This window comes from Solanum verrucosum, unplaced genomic scaffold, assembly GCF_900185275.1.
Source record: "Solanum verrucosum unplaced genomic scaffold, falcon-dt-bn FXZP01000064.1, whole genome shotgun sequence".
NCBI lineage: Eukaryota > Viridiplantae > Streptophyta > Magnoliopsida > Solanales > Solanaceae > Solanum > Solanum verrucosum.
The window spans coordinates 2,381,704-2,396,295 of NW_026020144.1; the positions used below are offsets into that span (position 1 = coordinate 2,381,704).

At 33.1% G+C, this 14,592-nt stretch overlaps 2 protein-coding genes and 1 non-coding gene across 3 annotated transcripts; 2 read left to right on the forward strand and 1 right to left on the reverse strand.

The window, feature by feature from the left end:
- The first annotated feature begins 1,906 nt into the window (after positions 1–1,906).
- LOC125827745 (glucan endo-1,3-beta-glucosidase 7-like) lies at positions 1,907–5,153 on the forward strand. The gene is made up of 4 exons (XM_049507069.1): positions 1,907–2,133; positions 2,320–2,984; positions 3,793–4,119; positions 4,583–5,153. Exons 1-4 carry the CDS (start codon positions 2,064–2,066, stop codon positions 4,844–4,846), a joined length of 1,326 nt encoding a protein of 441 aa, XP_049363026.1. The 5' UTR covers positions 1,907–2,063; the 3' UTR covers positions 4,847–5,153.
- An 844-nt stretch (positions 5,154–5,997) lies between these two features.
- On the forward strand, positions 5,998–6,069 carry TRNAE-UUC (transfer RNA glutamic acid (anticodon UUC)). The gene has a single exon. It is a non-coding gene; the product is annotated as a tRNA-Glu (tRNA).
- A 2,961-nt stretch (positions 6,070–9,030) lies between these two features.
- On the reverse strand, positions 9,031–11,146 carry LOC125827752 (deoxyuridine 5'-triphosphate nucleotidohydrolase-like). Its single transcript, XM_049507075.1, has 3 exons — positions 10,864–11,146; positions 9,537–9,628; positions 9,031–9,442 (listed from the first exon to the last, which is right to left on the reverse strand). Exons 1-3 carry the CDS (start codon positions 11,028–11,030, stop codon positions 9,249–9,251), a joined length of 453 nt encoding a protein of 150 aa, XP_049363032.1. The 5' UTR covers positions 11,031–11,146; the 3' UTR covers positions 9,031–9,248.
- Between the last annotated feature and the right edge of the window lie 3,446 nt (positions 11,147–14,592).

The following is a 14,592-nucleotide window of genomic DNA, read 5'->3' on the forward strand; positions in this document are numbered from 1 at the left end:
GTGTAAAATTTTAATTTTTAAAAGATCCTAAATAATGAGATTTGGCCCAAATACTAGAAAAAACTAGTATTTGGGAATTTGAGATATTTGCCAAAAATATTTGTCAAATAATGACAAATTGTATGGACAAATATTATTTGCCAAATTTTTCCCCAAATATTACTTGGGAAATCTATGGCCAAACGGGCCCTAAGACTCAACTAAATTCAAATTCACGTCAGGAAACCTCACAGTGAAGGTAAAGTGATTCCTAACAAAGATGATTTCAAACTCATAACTCAAATTTCAGACCTGTAGTTAAGAATGAATAGTACTTGTTGTACTTTGCTCGAAACTATTTTTTATTCCTTTAGTTTCAAACTTTACAAAAAGGAAAAATGTACTTAATTCGAGTTAAGGGTCTATCGAAAACAACCTCTCTATCTTATAAAGGTAAGAGTAATGTCTGTGTACATCATACACGGCACTCTACATACCCCCACTATTTAGACTACACCAAATATGTTATTGTTTCACTTTTCTTTCTCCACATAGTTAAGTTAATGGATCTATAGGAAAGGTCCATTCAACTCCATTACATTAAAAGAATTGAAACTTAGAAAGCTTAGTAAGTTTGAATCTTCAACTTTAATTACTTTCTCTTATGGCTAAGAGATTACTTGTCAACAAATTATACCATCTCCCCTCCTTCCTAAAGTTGGAATTTACTTTTACTTTATGCCTACATTTGCCCTAATAATTCCTAAAGTTGAAGTTCACTTTATTGTGTAGGGTGTCTCTTGTCCACAAACACAAATTCTAAAGCTTCTCTTTAATTTATCTTTTACTTGCATTTAGGAAAATTAAAAAACCTTGTAGGGACTTGTTGTCACATTCAAACTAAAGATGCAAAAGTGATTCCTTAGCATAGAAGGATAAGCTATTCAAAGCACTTCGATTTTCAAATATCCTAAAGAATTATATAATAAATGATCATCTTTTCCCCTTCCTCGAGTCATGGTTAGGACGAAAAAATTTACTTATGTTCGATATTTATATTAAATTATATCAATTATAACACGGTTACTGATAGAATTGACGTTAGAATATATATTAATTGACTGAATATGATTAAGTGATTGTTATTGTTTTATGTAAAAATACATATCGTGTGTATATTAAATTGGTGTAAACAACATATAGTTGAATTGTTTTATTTTATTACTTTGATATAAGAGGGGTCTCCATAAATTATTTTCAAACTCAAAAAGAAGGCTTTATTTTTTATCCCAATATGTGAGTGATGAGCATGATTACTGTTTACACTTTGTGGTGATAATTGACAAAAACACATTTTCTGCTTTTAAACTGATTCAAAAAGTAACAACATTTTTCTTGTTATTAAAAATAAATAAACAGGTACTCACTTTTTTAGAGTACATATTATCAAAGTGGAGAAAGTTCAAACGAGGCTTAAGGAGATAATACTATATGTTAAAGCCATTAATTAGATCGAACATATTCTATTTCGATCTTGTGTGTACATCAATTATTTTATCGTGTATCTTATACATCCTATTAGAAAATATATCGATCACATTTTATCAACACATATATCACATAAGTATGATCTAAGCCTTGATTTTTCAATATTCATTTCAGTTTCTTCATTGACCGCGAAATTAAATCATATGCTTTAGTAGTTAATAAAGTGATTAGAGAATTATACAGTATCATAACCAAATTTCGTCGGGAATAAAATTTGTTTTAGATAATTTATTCTCATATATTTGAATATTGATGAATAGAGTTCCTCTATATCAATTCGATATAAAGACGCAGTCCCATGCCCCTTTAATTTAAAATATTAATTAATTCCCACAGAATTTATGATTCAAATTTAGAATTTTAAATTTTGTTCTCTCTAACGATAGAGGAATCCAAACACCTTTGAAGCTTCTTTTCTATACTCTGTTTTTGTACTTTGTACTTCAAAAAGCTATCTCTATTTATACTTCTTCTTCATCAATCATTTTTCTTCCATTAAAAAAAAACAAGTTTTTCAAAACAAAGCATCCTCATCCATGGCTAATTTACTTCACAATTCTTCCTTCTTCCTTCTTCTCTGCCTCTTGCATTTCGTACTCGTCGCGAGTAAGCTCTTTTATTCTTTAATTATGCATTCATATTGTTATAAATCAACCAAATTACATGTATTTGTCTATAGTCATCGTGTTCAGTGTAATTTTTCGACGAAGGAGATTCAATTGAACAGCTCGTAAAGCATTTTTTTGCTTTTTTCTTTCTAGTTTGTTTACTAATTATATGCTAATATTACAGAATCACAGTCATTTATCGGTATAAACTATGGCCAAGTTGCGGATAATCTACCGGCACCGGAGGCAACAGCCAAGTTACTACAATCAACTTCAATTCAAAAAGTCCGATTATACGGATCCGACCCGGCAATTATCAAAGCTTTAGCAAATACCGGTATCGGAATCATGATCGGAGTAGCCAACGGTGATATTCCGCCGATGGCATCAGACCCGAACTTTGCTAAAGGATGGCTAAGTTCAAATGTGCTTCCATTTTATCCGGCGAGTGAAATTATTGTAATCAACGTCGGAAATGAGGTTATGTCTTCAAATGACCAGAATCTGATGACGAATTTGTTGCCGGCGATGCAAAATTTACAAAAAGCCCTAAATGATGTTTCAATTGGAGGGAAAATTAAGGTCTCTACGGTTCATTCTATGGCGGTTATGAAGCAATCGGATCCTCCGTCTTCTGGAAGTTTCGACCCGAATATTGGGGATTTGTTGAAAGGATTGTTGGAATTCAATAAAGCTACTGGTTCTCCTTTTGCCATTAATCCTTATCCGTTTTTCGCTTATCAGAGTGATCCTAGACCTGATACTTTAGCTTTTTGCTTGTTTCAACCTAATGCTGGTCGAGTTGATGCTGGCACCAAGATTAAGTACACCAACATGTTCGATGCTCAGGTAAAGAAACTTTATACTATGCAATTTAACTGATTATTTGCAAGTTATTACACGATTTTCAGGTTACTATATCAGGCTTGATATGCTCTGTATATCTGTGTACGTTCCCCTCCCTAGACCCTGCCGGTGGGATTACACTGAGTATGATGTTGTTGTATAGCAGTCTTGATATGTTTACTTGTTGTACGTCAACATAACATAAACCGCATATGCAACACTATAAAGATTGAATTTTTTCCAAAAGATAACCGAGATAAACATGCACGTTTTTCTTATAAGAGAGACTTACGAGTGCTTGGAATTGATGTGAACTTTGATAAGAATAAGACATAATGAACGAAAATGATGTATATAAATGATACCAACTAGTGTATCCTGAAAAGTACACTTCTTGTTGTGTTACACTTACATTAGATTGGTTATTTTATAGAAGTACTCTCTTTAGTTTGGTTAGTAACTTGTTAATGTAATTGTGTGTTTGACTTAGATAACACGGTTTTAGAGAACTTATATCCTCTTAGATGTAATTTGTAGAGTAGAATGCATATAAATCATTCATATAACTAGTTTAGGATTGAAAATAGTTGATTAATTGATTGACTGACTGCCTATCCTCTTAGATCTAATTTGTAGTAAAATTTACATGATGTTTGAAAATAGAAAGTTTACTTTCAATGAATGAATGGATGAGTTGCTAATATGAGCTCAAAGTTTTAGAATTTGAGTCATGTCATTCATCTTTACATGTTGAGGGTATTTCGTAGGTGTTTTGGAAATTGAATAACCTAATTAAGTTGGATGTATGCAGGTGGATGCAATAAGAGCAGCGCTTAACGCTATGGGATTCAAGGAAGTAGAGATTGTGATTGCGGAAACAGGGTGGCCTTATAAGGGAGACAGCAATGAAGTTGGTCCAAGTATTGAGAATGCAAAGGCTTACAATGGCAATTTGATTGCTCACTTGAGGTCAATGGTTGGTACCCCTTTGATGCCTGGCAAATCAGTAGATACCTATCTCTTTGCCATGTATGATGAGGATCTCAAACCAGGACCAACTTCTGAGAGATCCTTCGGACTTTTCAAGCCTGATTTAACCATGAGTTATGATGTTGGACTTTCTAAAGCCAACAACCAGGTAAGAGAATCACTGCAAGAACTCAATTATCTCGTTATTCAATATGCTTGTAAAATATGCATTGCACTGGTCTGTAGTAAGTGTGAAGTTAAACGTGGACAAGGTAGACCTATAATTACATGAAATGTAATTGTCTAGAAAGACGTATCGTGGAATTTATACAGACCTAGCTACTCTTTATAAGCCATGCCAATTAGTTGTGATTAAGTTTCATGTTAGTATGTTTATTCCAGGTCCAATGTTTTCTAGGAGTCTCTTAGTCATCATGTCAATAGAAGATATAAAGAACTTCTAGTAATTTTATTTTATATTATATAATATTGGACTGAGATGAGCTATATAGAGCGACATTGATAGTGAAGATTTATGTAGCTACCTTGTCTTCAATAGACACGTAACTGTTATAATTTCTTGTAATTTTGTGATTACTAAGGTCTGAGATGAGTTTTTTGTTTTTTCGAAGGTTCCAACACCAAAAACTCCGGTGTCTCCCTCACCAAATGCATCCCCAAAAGCTCCAGTGACTCTCTCACCAAATCCAGCACCAAAAGCTCCGGTGACTCCCACGCTGGTTCCAACGCCAAACACCACGGTGACTCCCCTGTCACCAAAGACAGAGAAAAGTGTTAAAGCAGGTGTATCAGATTCTCAATCGCAAGCAAATATCAACGTGGGGATGCTTGTTTTGAGCCAAATACTGTGGTATCCCATGCTGCATATGCGATAAATCTCTTTACCAAATTCAGTAAAGAATCGTTTGAACTGACAGCATCCCTCTCATCAACAAATCCTAGTAAGTTGCTGATCAGTTTTGTCTTCTGTCGGGGAATCTTAGTAGCTCAGTTGGTTGTTTACATGCAATTTTCACTTTGTTGGTGAGAGTTCGATTCCCCCCACCTTGTAATATCCTCCCTCGTCTGCCCTTCCCGTACCTCAGTTATCCAAGAGAGAATTAAGTACTTGAGAGCAGAGGCAATTTGTAATATCAGGTAGGATAGCTTTTGTGGAAATGTTTTCCTCTTGTTCTTGTTATTTGTGAAGTGGATGGTGTATATTTTGCATGAATAAATTGATCACGCAAAATACAGATTCTATTACATGTTAAAGGAATTTATAATTTGATTCCTTACCTATATGTCAAAGAAATTGTGATGTTTTGGTTGCTCTTAGGGGTGTTTGGATTGACTTCTTTTAAATGACTTATAAGTTAAAAGTCAAAAGTCATAAAATAGGGAATCCCAACTTCTGATTTTAAAAAGAAAAAGTACTTTCAAGCCGTTTTTATATTATCCAAACACTTTCAAAATAAAAAATACTCAAAAGTCAAAAGTCACTAAAAATAAGTCAATTCAAACACCCCTTAATATCACCAACAATAAGTCACCATCATCCTTCCTTGTCTTTAGGATGTCTAGGCGCAAACACTTGAGTTTGAGGCAATGGTCTATGAGAAACAGATTCTATGGCTCTATAAACACCATTAGGGTGGGCTTGTGTCATTCAGATTGGATATGCAATTTACGATTTGAATTTTTGGTTTACGGATCGAAGAAATTACAATCCAATTCTCATCCAACTAACTTCGGACTGAATTGAATTTTTTAAGATCGGTTTGGATATTTCAAGATTTAGGTTTTGACCTTTAAGCAAGTCATAACAATTAGCAAATTCACCTGAAAATTTGCTACTTTAAATTTATAATTTTCTACGGCTAACAAGGATTTAGCCCATCCTGCCGCTCATGTAATTTCATATTGAACTTAATAGTATAATGGATTTTATAATTTGCGTGTGACCTTTATATTTAACATGCTAAGTGACTTTGTGAATCAATTTTAGCGTACAAATAAAGCTAGACAGCAATTATTATCAACAAGTTCCGTTATCGTCCAGCGGTTAGGATATCTGGCTTTCACCCAGGAGACCCGGGTTCGATTCCCGGTAACGGAATATTTTTTAAATATATATATAATTTTCATTCTTTTTCCTGTTTTAAAAAATAAGTTTTCACGTGAAAATAATATTTTTGATGTAGAAACTCATTGAAACTATACACAAATTTATTCCTGCCTTATAAGATAGAAAAAGTATTTTTGAAAGATTTCAATTTCTTTAATAATGTAGTATTATTTAAACTCAAAAAAGAAAAAAGAGACTTCTTGAAATAAACAAGATCTTCCTCCGAGGAGACAATATACTTAAATGATCTTGACCCCCAACTACCCAAAACAGAAAAAAAAAAAAATCATCTCCTAAGGCAGACATCTATTCTGATTATTATTTTTTTATATGCTGGTAGCTTTCAATTTATATATTATATATATATATATATATATATATATATTTATTTACCGACACCCCAACAATAAAGGTAAAGTGGTTCCCCTGATTTATTTGGGGTGCATGGTGGACACTTAATGGGATCACTTGAGTTCAATTCTCACTTTAGCATTTTCTAAAATTTTATTTGACACTTTAGTAGTTAAGAGTCCATTTTTATTTCTATTTTGGTTGTTTTTTCCTTCTTTAAAAAAAAAAAAAAGAGAGTTATACCGAAAACTTTCTAGTCTAGTGAGTAAAATGATGTAGACATGTCAATTGAAGAAAAACAAATTAACATGTCTATATTAAAAATATGTCTGTTAATTGAAGAAAAACAAAATTAACATGTCTATATTAAAGATATGTCTTTGTTATTTGAAGAAAACAAATTAACATGTCTATATTAAAGATAGTGGTACCCCTATACTATTAATTTTTGTGTACGTCTCTGTTTAGACTACATTTATAAAATTATACGAAATATGTTAGTGTTATTATTGTACGTGTGAAATAGATTTTGTGCATTAGAAGTAAGATATGTATGAGATCAAATTAAAGTCAAATCTAATATTCAAGAACAATCAAAAGAAAGCCACAAGCTAAGCTTTCTTTTTCATTTTTCAAACTTAAAACTTTGAATCAAATATAATTAATATATGCAAGAGATTATTATTCAACATGTCAAAGTCAATCTATAGGCTAATGACATATGGATTTTTTTTGTTCACCTTCTCTTTGCAACTTCTAAAGATATTAACATATCAATATGAGCTATTTTGGAGATGAATTTCCTCCTCCTCTTTCTTTGATTGCAATTTTCGCGATTATCATCGTGTACATGATGATTTGTTACCTCGTTCTTGATCTAATCGATCAACAACAAGGCGATCCCAACGATGATATAGATGTTGTTCGTGACTCGGGTTTATCTCTTGAAGAGTTGCAAGAAATCAATTGTTTCTACCTCAAAGGACAAGTGAATTACTCAATATGTGCTATTTGTTTGGATGGTTTTGTTGATGCAGAATTGTGCAGAAGTTTTCCAGCTTGTAACCATATGTTTCATGCTCAATGTATTGATCCTTGGTTAGCCAAAAAACCTACTTGTCCAACTTGCCAAACTCCTTTTAGACCACGATTTTCATTCTTAAAGTAAGAAACTAAACAGGACAGTCAAGTATTACAATCTAGTGATATCAGTGACAGTGAGAATCTTTCTTGTCTCCTTTTGTCCCCTTCCCCAATTCTTTTTTAAGAAAAAAAAAATACTATACTTCTACGTGTAGCATTAATATTCATACGATAAATTCATAAATATTTCAGCCTAATATCAATAATGTAAATGAAGAGTACAAAATTTACAATTATTTTGTAGAGGCAACAGATTCAAATATAGACCATTTTAATTTTTCAACATATGTAGACATAGAATATGTTTCAAATTCGCATTTAGTGTGTGAATTAAACAATAAATACGAGGTTGTAATTCTTGTTTCAATGTATGTGAGTGAATATACATTGATCAAGTGTGAACATTCACGCATTTGTCATTGATGTTACTCAACAATCAACAACCCTAAGGTATGGCATGGGGCTCAATAATATTTTTATTAGTATTATTTTCTTACTCCTATTTATTACAAGAGCATGGAGTTCAATGATTATCTATGTCATTTAAAATCTTTTTTCAAAAAATCCTATCTATCCAAATGAGTCCCTCTGCTGCTGAACTCCTATCCCCTCTTTTTTTGGTTGCTATTATCTCGATTATCGTGGTACATATGGTAGTTTGTTACCTTGTTCTTGATATGATTGATCAACAAGTAGATTCCAACGATGAGATATCTCGAATGGATGCTTATGACTCAGGATTATCAGTCAAAGAGTTGCAAGGAATCAGTTGCTTCTACCTCGAAGGACAAGCTAATTCATCGATGTGTGTCATTTGCTTGGATAGTCTATGTGAAGCAGAATAGTGCAGAAGTTTTCCACCTTGTAACCATGTGTTCCATGCTCAATGTCTTGATCCTTGGTTAGCCAAAAAAACAACTTGTCCAACTTGTCGAACGCCTTTAAGACCATAATTTTCACTCTCATCAGAGTAAGAAATTAACTGTATCTTCAACATTCATATACTGTTTACTTGTATTATGTCTACTCATAAGTTCATAGTATTCTCCAGCTTTTGTCACTACTAAAATGACTTGTTAAATGATGTAAATGAAAGATATACATTATTTTTCGCCTTTTTGATTCTTATAGTCAATGATGACACATGAACAGATGAAATGTATAGTTACTGGGATTAGCTAGGCCGGGGAAGGCATAAAGGTGTTTGCAACGACAACTATTACTACAACATTCTACAGCATGAACATAGGCACATTCAGAATGTAGAGTCGGATCCCTTTATATGTATACATAATTCGAGCTGAAAGCAATGGAATCCACAGAAACTCGACCTACATTTGATTAAAAGACACAAACACATTTGGTCTGGAGGCAGAAAGGTGCTTCCAACGACAACTATTACAACAGTCAACAGTATGAAGAGAGGCAGAGGCAAATACAGAATGTTGAGTCAGAGGATTCGAAAATCAATGTGATCCTTGTATATGCATACATTTTTATTTCTATTTTTTGGCAATATGTATACATAGTTCGAGCCCAAATCAATTAGTTCCATTGAACCCAAAGAACTCGTTCTAGATCAGCCTCGGAGAATGAAAGTTGAACAATAAACATAACAACTGCATAACATACACAGACACAAAGCTGCTCCAGCAAATTCAAAAGACACATTATAATTATTGATAAACCTCAACAATCTCAGGTATAGCATGGAGCTCAATGACTAGCTGTGCTATGTTATCGCCAACTTTCACCTCGAATTCAACATCAGAATGGTTGAACAGTATCACGAAAACAGGATTTTTGTCTAAATCAACCACTCCACCTCCAACATCAATGGAATGATGCCAAGACAAACTTGATCTTGCAGCTACACATGAAACAAAAGCATGCACAACCTTTAAAGACAGATTGTCATTGTAAAACAAAAATGAATACATTCAGATAAGAATGTTGCAGCATACCGACACGACCATAGGTTCCTGGAGGTAAGTCTATGCTTAAGTCAGTGGCAATTTTTGCGTTGCCTCGAGCTGGAACCATAACGTCCCTTGCACTACGAACAAATTAACAATCATCAAAAGAAACAATAGTTGCTCAAAGATTTGAATCTATTATTTGTACTTATTTAGCGAGTTTTTAACACATATACAAGGTCTAAGCCAAAACTACTGAGCTCATGCTCGACTGAAGCCCTATCTTTTCTACTAGATCCGCGTTTGTTATCAAACAGTTCTGCTACAGTTTGAGACCATAAAAATCTTATCCATGATAGCAATCACTGTGCCTGATAATACTTTTAGCAGTGTCCAAACTTAACATATTTATATATAAAAGGGCATATAAAGCCATTTTCTTATCTGTTTTTCTGTCAAGAGTAGAAAATGTACAGTTACTTCTATCAGTTGCTGAAGAAAGAAAAAAACATAATAAATCTCTCTCCATGTTCCCTGGACCACGTTGCGGATCAGGGGAAGGCAAGAGTTAGCCTCAGTACTTCCCATCAATCACGATATTCACCTAACTAGCACTGATAGAGACTCTTTTATGTATCGGAATTAGGCATCCATCTTGTCAATAATCTATTCGTGTTCGATTCTACTCTATAAATAATGAATAGTAATAAACACCAGGTTAAATAGGGATAACAAACCATTTCCTTTTCATTATCAATATAGAATCTCCTAGAGTCGTATTGGTAAAATATTTATCCGCACCTGATGTTTACCCCTTATCCGATTTGCTTCAGCAATAATCCATTTGTTGGTCACACGTAAAGTTCACCAAAATTAGCAAATTTAAAATGCAGTTGCCGTAACCAACATAATTTGTTAGACAATTAAACTCCAACACTTTTGGCCATTTACCAAAACCAACTCTCAAGCAAAATACTTTACCAACATTAGACACAACTTAGGACAAAAACATTTTATTTATCATTATCAAGACATTTTTTTGGTTTATGTGTCCGGTGTCCGCATTGGAGCTCAAAGGAGGAATCTAGATTGTAGCGCCCATTTGGGTGGTGCTCACAACAAGATTTTCTCTATATACAAGATTTAAACTCAAGACTTCTAATTAAGGGTGAAACAGTCTTAGCACTGCACCACAACTCATGTTGGTATCATTAAAACATCAGCATACGCAGGGTAATATTGCATACAATATAGACCCTTGTGGTCCGATCCTTTTGTGGACCCCACACATAGCGGGAGCTTAGTGTACCGAAACGATTTTGCTATTATTAGATCAACAGTTATAGTCAAGAAACTAAATACTACTAATTTGTACCTGAAAAGATCATAAGCTGCAGAATCAGGAAACTTTCTTTTGGGCAAAGTGGCATTTTCTGATAATCTTCTCACATTCAAGAATGGTATATAACTCTTTATGACTTCACAAATATCAACTGATCCATTTTGGACTGCAAATTTTGCCAACTTTTTCTCCTCTGCCATAATCAGTAAATTAGATTACAAAACAAGAAAATTGTTTACAATTTGAATTTGCAACTATGAGTGAAGACTAATGTACAGATCAATGCTCAATTTAAACTAATCTCTGTTTAATTTTTAATTATTATTCTAACAACTCTGTGCCCAGCTAGCGGAATTCTAATTTATGGAAAAGTTAAAAAATAAAATAAAAAATGACTCCTTTCATAGTAACGTCAACGGTTTTTGGATGATTATGTATGATTGCTGTGTTAGTTGAATGATTCTCTTTTGGGCAAATTATTCGTATATAATACAGACAAATATTATAGGAGCTGAGTACGGAGATAGGAGGATAAGGATGTTGGGATGGGGCAAAGATCGGTGTATTGAAGGGTGGAAAGTACACAATCAAAATTATATGACACGTAAAGTTAATTCACTCGGTCAAGTTAACATACTATGTGTCGATCAGCCTAGGCTAAAATTTGGGGTGTGACACCTGGCCCAAGTGGTAATGTCAAATGTGCTTGTAGAGCTTGTTTTCTCTGCGTTTATTAGAGAAGTCATTTTCCTCATTTTTAAGGAACTTATTTTGTTAAGAAAAATATTTTTCAAAAGTTTTGATCAATTTTACATGAAAAAAACTTTTTAATGGTAAGGTGAAACATGATTTTTAAATTTTTCTAATCACAGTATAAATTTTTAATACAAATATAAAATTTAAACTAAAATTATTAAATTTTGTTAAACCCATACTTATACTAGTGACTCTGCCCCAGACTATTTGGATCATATATACTCTCTAGTTCATATCAAATTACAATCTATCAAAAGTGTAACATGTAATTTCTATAGTAAAATTAAGTGGACAACAATAAAAATAGATTACTAACATGATATAACCGGTTAAATTTCATTAATACAGGTGTACATACCTTAAATTCTTTAGTAATTTGACTATTTCTAAAATTTTGAGAGGGGCATTGGAAAAAGATGAAATTTAAGAGGCGTAAATCATTTTAGTTCAATATTTAAATTCAATAAAGATAAAAAATATTTAATGAATCTTTTCCATTTAAATTTGAATAGACAAAAATATCAAATTGATTATTCAGTACTCGTATCGATAAAATAAATAAATTAAATATCTAATAAAATAGTTAAATACGAGTAAATTAGATTAAAAAATACACCATCAAAGAATTAACGGGAGAAAAAAAGTAGTACTACTAGGATAAACCTTGAGGTAGCTAGCACAAGGTATTTTACTATTTGGCTTAAATCATTTACGGCCTTTTAAAGTTGTCCGCATAATTCACTTAGATACCTCAACTAGGACTAGTACCTATTGAACACTTTTATCTACCTAAACTTTTTCCTATTAAACCTTTTTTGATAATCAGTAACAAAGGTAAAGTGTGTGTGATACACTTGCTATGACGTGACAAAAATGACTAATTAAAAGATGACATGTGTCATTTGACCCCAACAACTATAGATTTATTTATTTTTATTTTAAAAAGAATGAAAATTATTTCAAAGAAATTTTATATTTATTCTATAATAAAAAAAATAAATGAAACCCATTTTACTCAACCCCACCCTACCAACCCCCTTTCTTCTTCATCTTCTTCTCATCAATTTTTTTTTCCCAAACCACAAAAACTTCACTGCAAATTACTTGCAGATTCGATTTTTTTTTTAAAATACTTTGTATTCCTAATATGTGAGAGAGAAAGATATTCAAAGAGATTGATATAATAGTGATGAAGAAGTTTGTCAATGGTTACTCATCCGGAAATCGATTGCAAAGAAAATCGAAAGGACCCAAATTAATTTTATCCAAAATTATTTTTCATTCCTAATACGTGATAGAGAAAGATATTCAAAGAGTTGGTACAAGAGTGATGAATAAAGGAAGTTTGTCAATGGTTAATCATCTTGAAATCGATTGTACGGAGAAATCAAGAGGACTTAAATTAATTTAGCGAATTATTTGATATTGTTTTTGATAAGTTTAGTGAGTTTACAATTTTATCTGAATGGTAATATTTATTCGGAGGTGACCGAAAATGGAGATGGAACGTCGACTTACTTTTTTTATCCCTATGTTCAAAAATCTATTTTCTTTATTTTTCTTGCAAATTCAATTACTTGATTCAGTTTTTTTTTATGAATATTGAAAAGAAATAGAAAAAGATAAAAAAAAATGGAGATTCTTTAGTTGTCTTTGAAAATTTAAATTTGGGGAAGAAGATGACTTGAAGAGGGGGTAGGGGTGCTCTTTCTTTTTTGAATTAAGATTTTTTTAAAATATTAAAAAAATATTTTAATTTATTTAAATGCCAAGTGTCAATTAAAGAAGAAAAAGTGTAAGTTTTTTTTGGAAAAAAATAAAAATAAAATAGTATTTCAAAAACTTTCACGCGCCCATAGGAAGTGAAAAACATTTTTTTTGCCATATCAACATTTTGTGTTTAATAGGTACATTTTTTGAACAATTTAAGTGTTCAATAGGTAATAGTCCTAATTAAGGTGTCTAAATGAAATATGCAAACAACTTTAAGGGGCCGTGGATGACTTAGCCGCGCACGCCTTGAACCCTCTATAAAGGGACCGGATCCCTGTATTTGTGAGGATCATCAAAACACCTAGAATACAACATTCCCCCTTTTTGATGGCAACAAACAAACATTCCTCACACTGAGGAATATCGTATGTAGAAAAGAATGTTTACCTAACTCTTTACTATAATTGTCAAAACAAATAATAATTGTTTGTGCAAGTAGGTAACGTGCATGCCCTAAAATTCTTAATTACGTACATTTCAACCTTCCAGAATTTATATTGTATCTTTGATACATACATAATTTCTTTTGTATTTCTAAATACACAGAGTTGATATTCATGTTTTAGCGGCTTTTCTTTTCACTTTCATAAATACTTTTAACGACCCAAAATCACTCCCAATATAACATTATTCATCTTGTATAGAATTAACCTTTCACTTCTAAAGACTTAGCTGTAATGCAAGAGGTCTTACAAAATTGGTTATACACAAATGAAATTTTCGTGTGCTATAGTCCATAGATTTTTTGTTATCAAGAATTCCGACCTTATTTTTGCCAAAATTATACTTGGACGTTCGTTAAGACCTCATTTCTGTGTCTTGCCTTCTGTGTGTCGTTTAGAGCGTTCCTATAGCGACCCCAAGTCATTTATGACTTGCTGGGACTGACAGTTCGGTCACCTGGTCGTTCGTTTGGTCTTGGTGCGAGTTTTTGTGTTTTGGAGCTTATGAACCTTGAATAATCATTTTCGATCAAAAGTTCAAGAAGATGACATCGGAATCCAATTCTGATGATTCCATCAGCTCCGGAAGGGTCATTTTAGGCTAGTAGCATGGTCGACGTCGGCTGACCGTTGTGTGCAGTCCAAGGGCGATGCGGCCAGTCCACGGCCGACGTCGGCTGACCGTTGTGTGCAGTCCAAGGGCGATGCGGCCAGTCCACGGCCGACGTTGGCTGACCGTTGTGTGCAGTCCAAGGGCGATGCGGGCAGTCCACGACCAATGAAGGGGGTA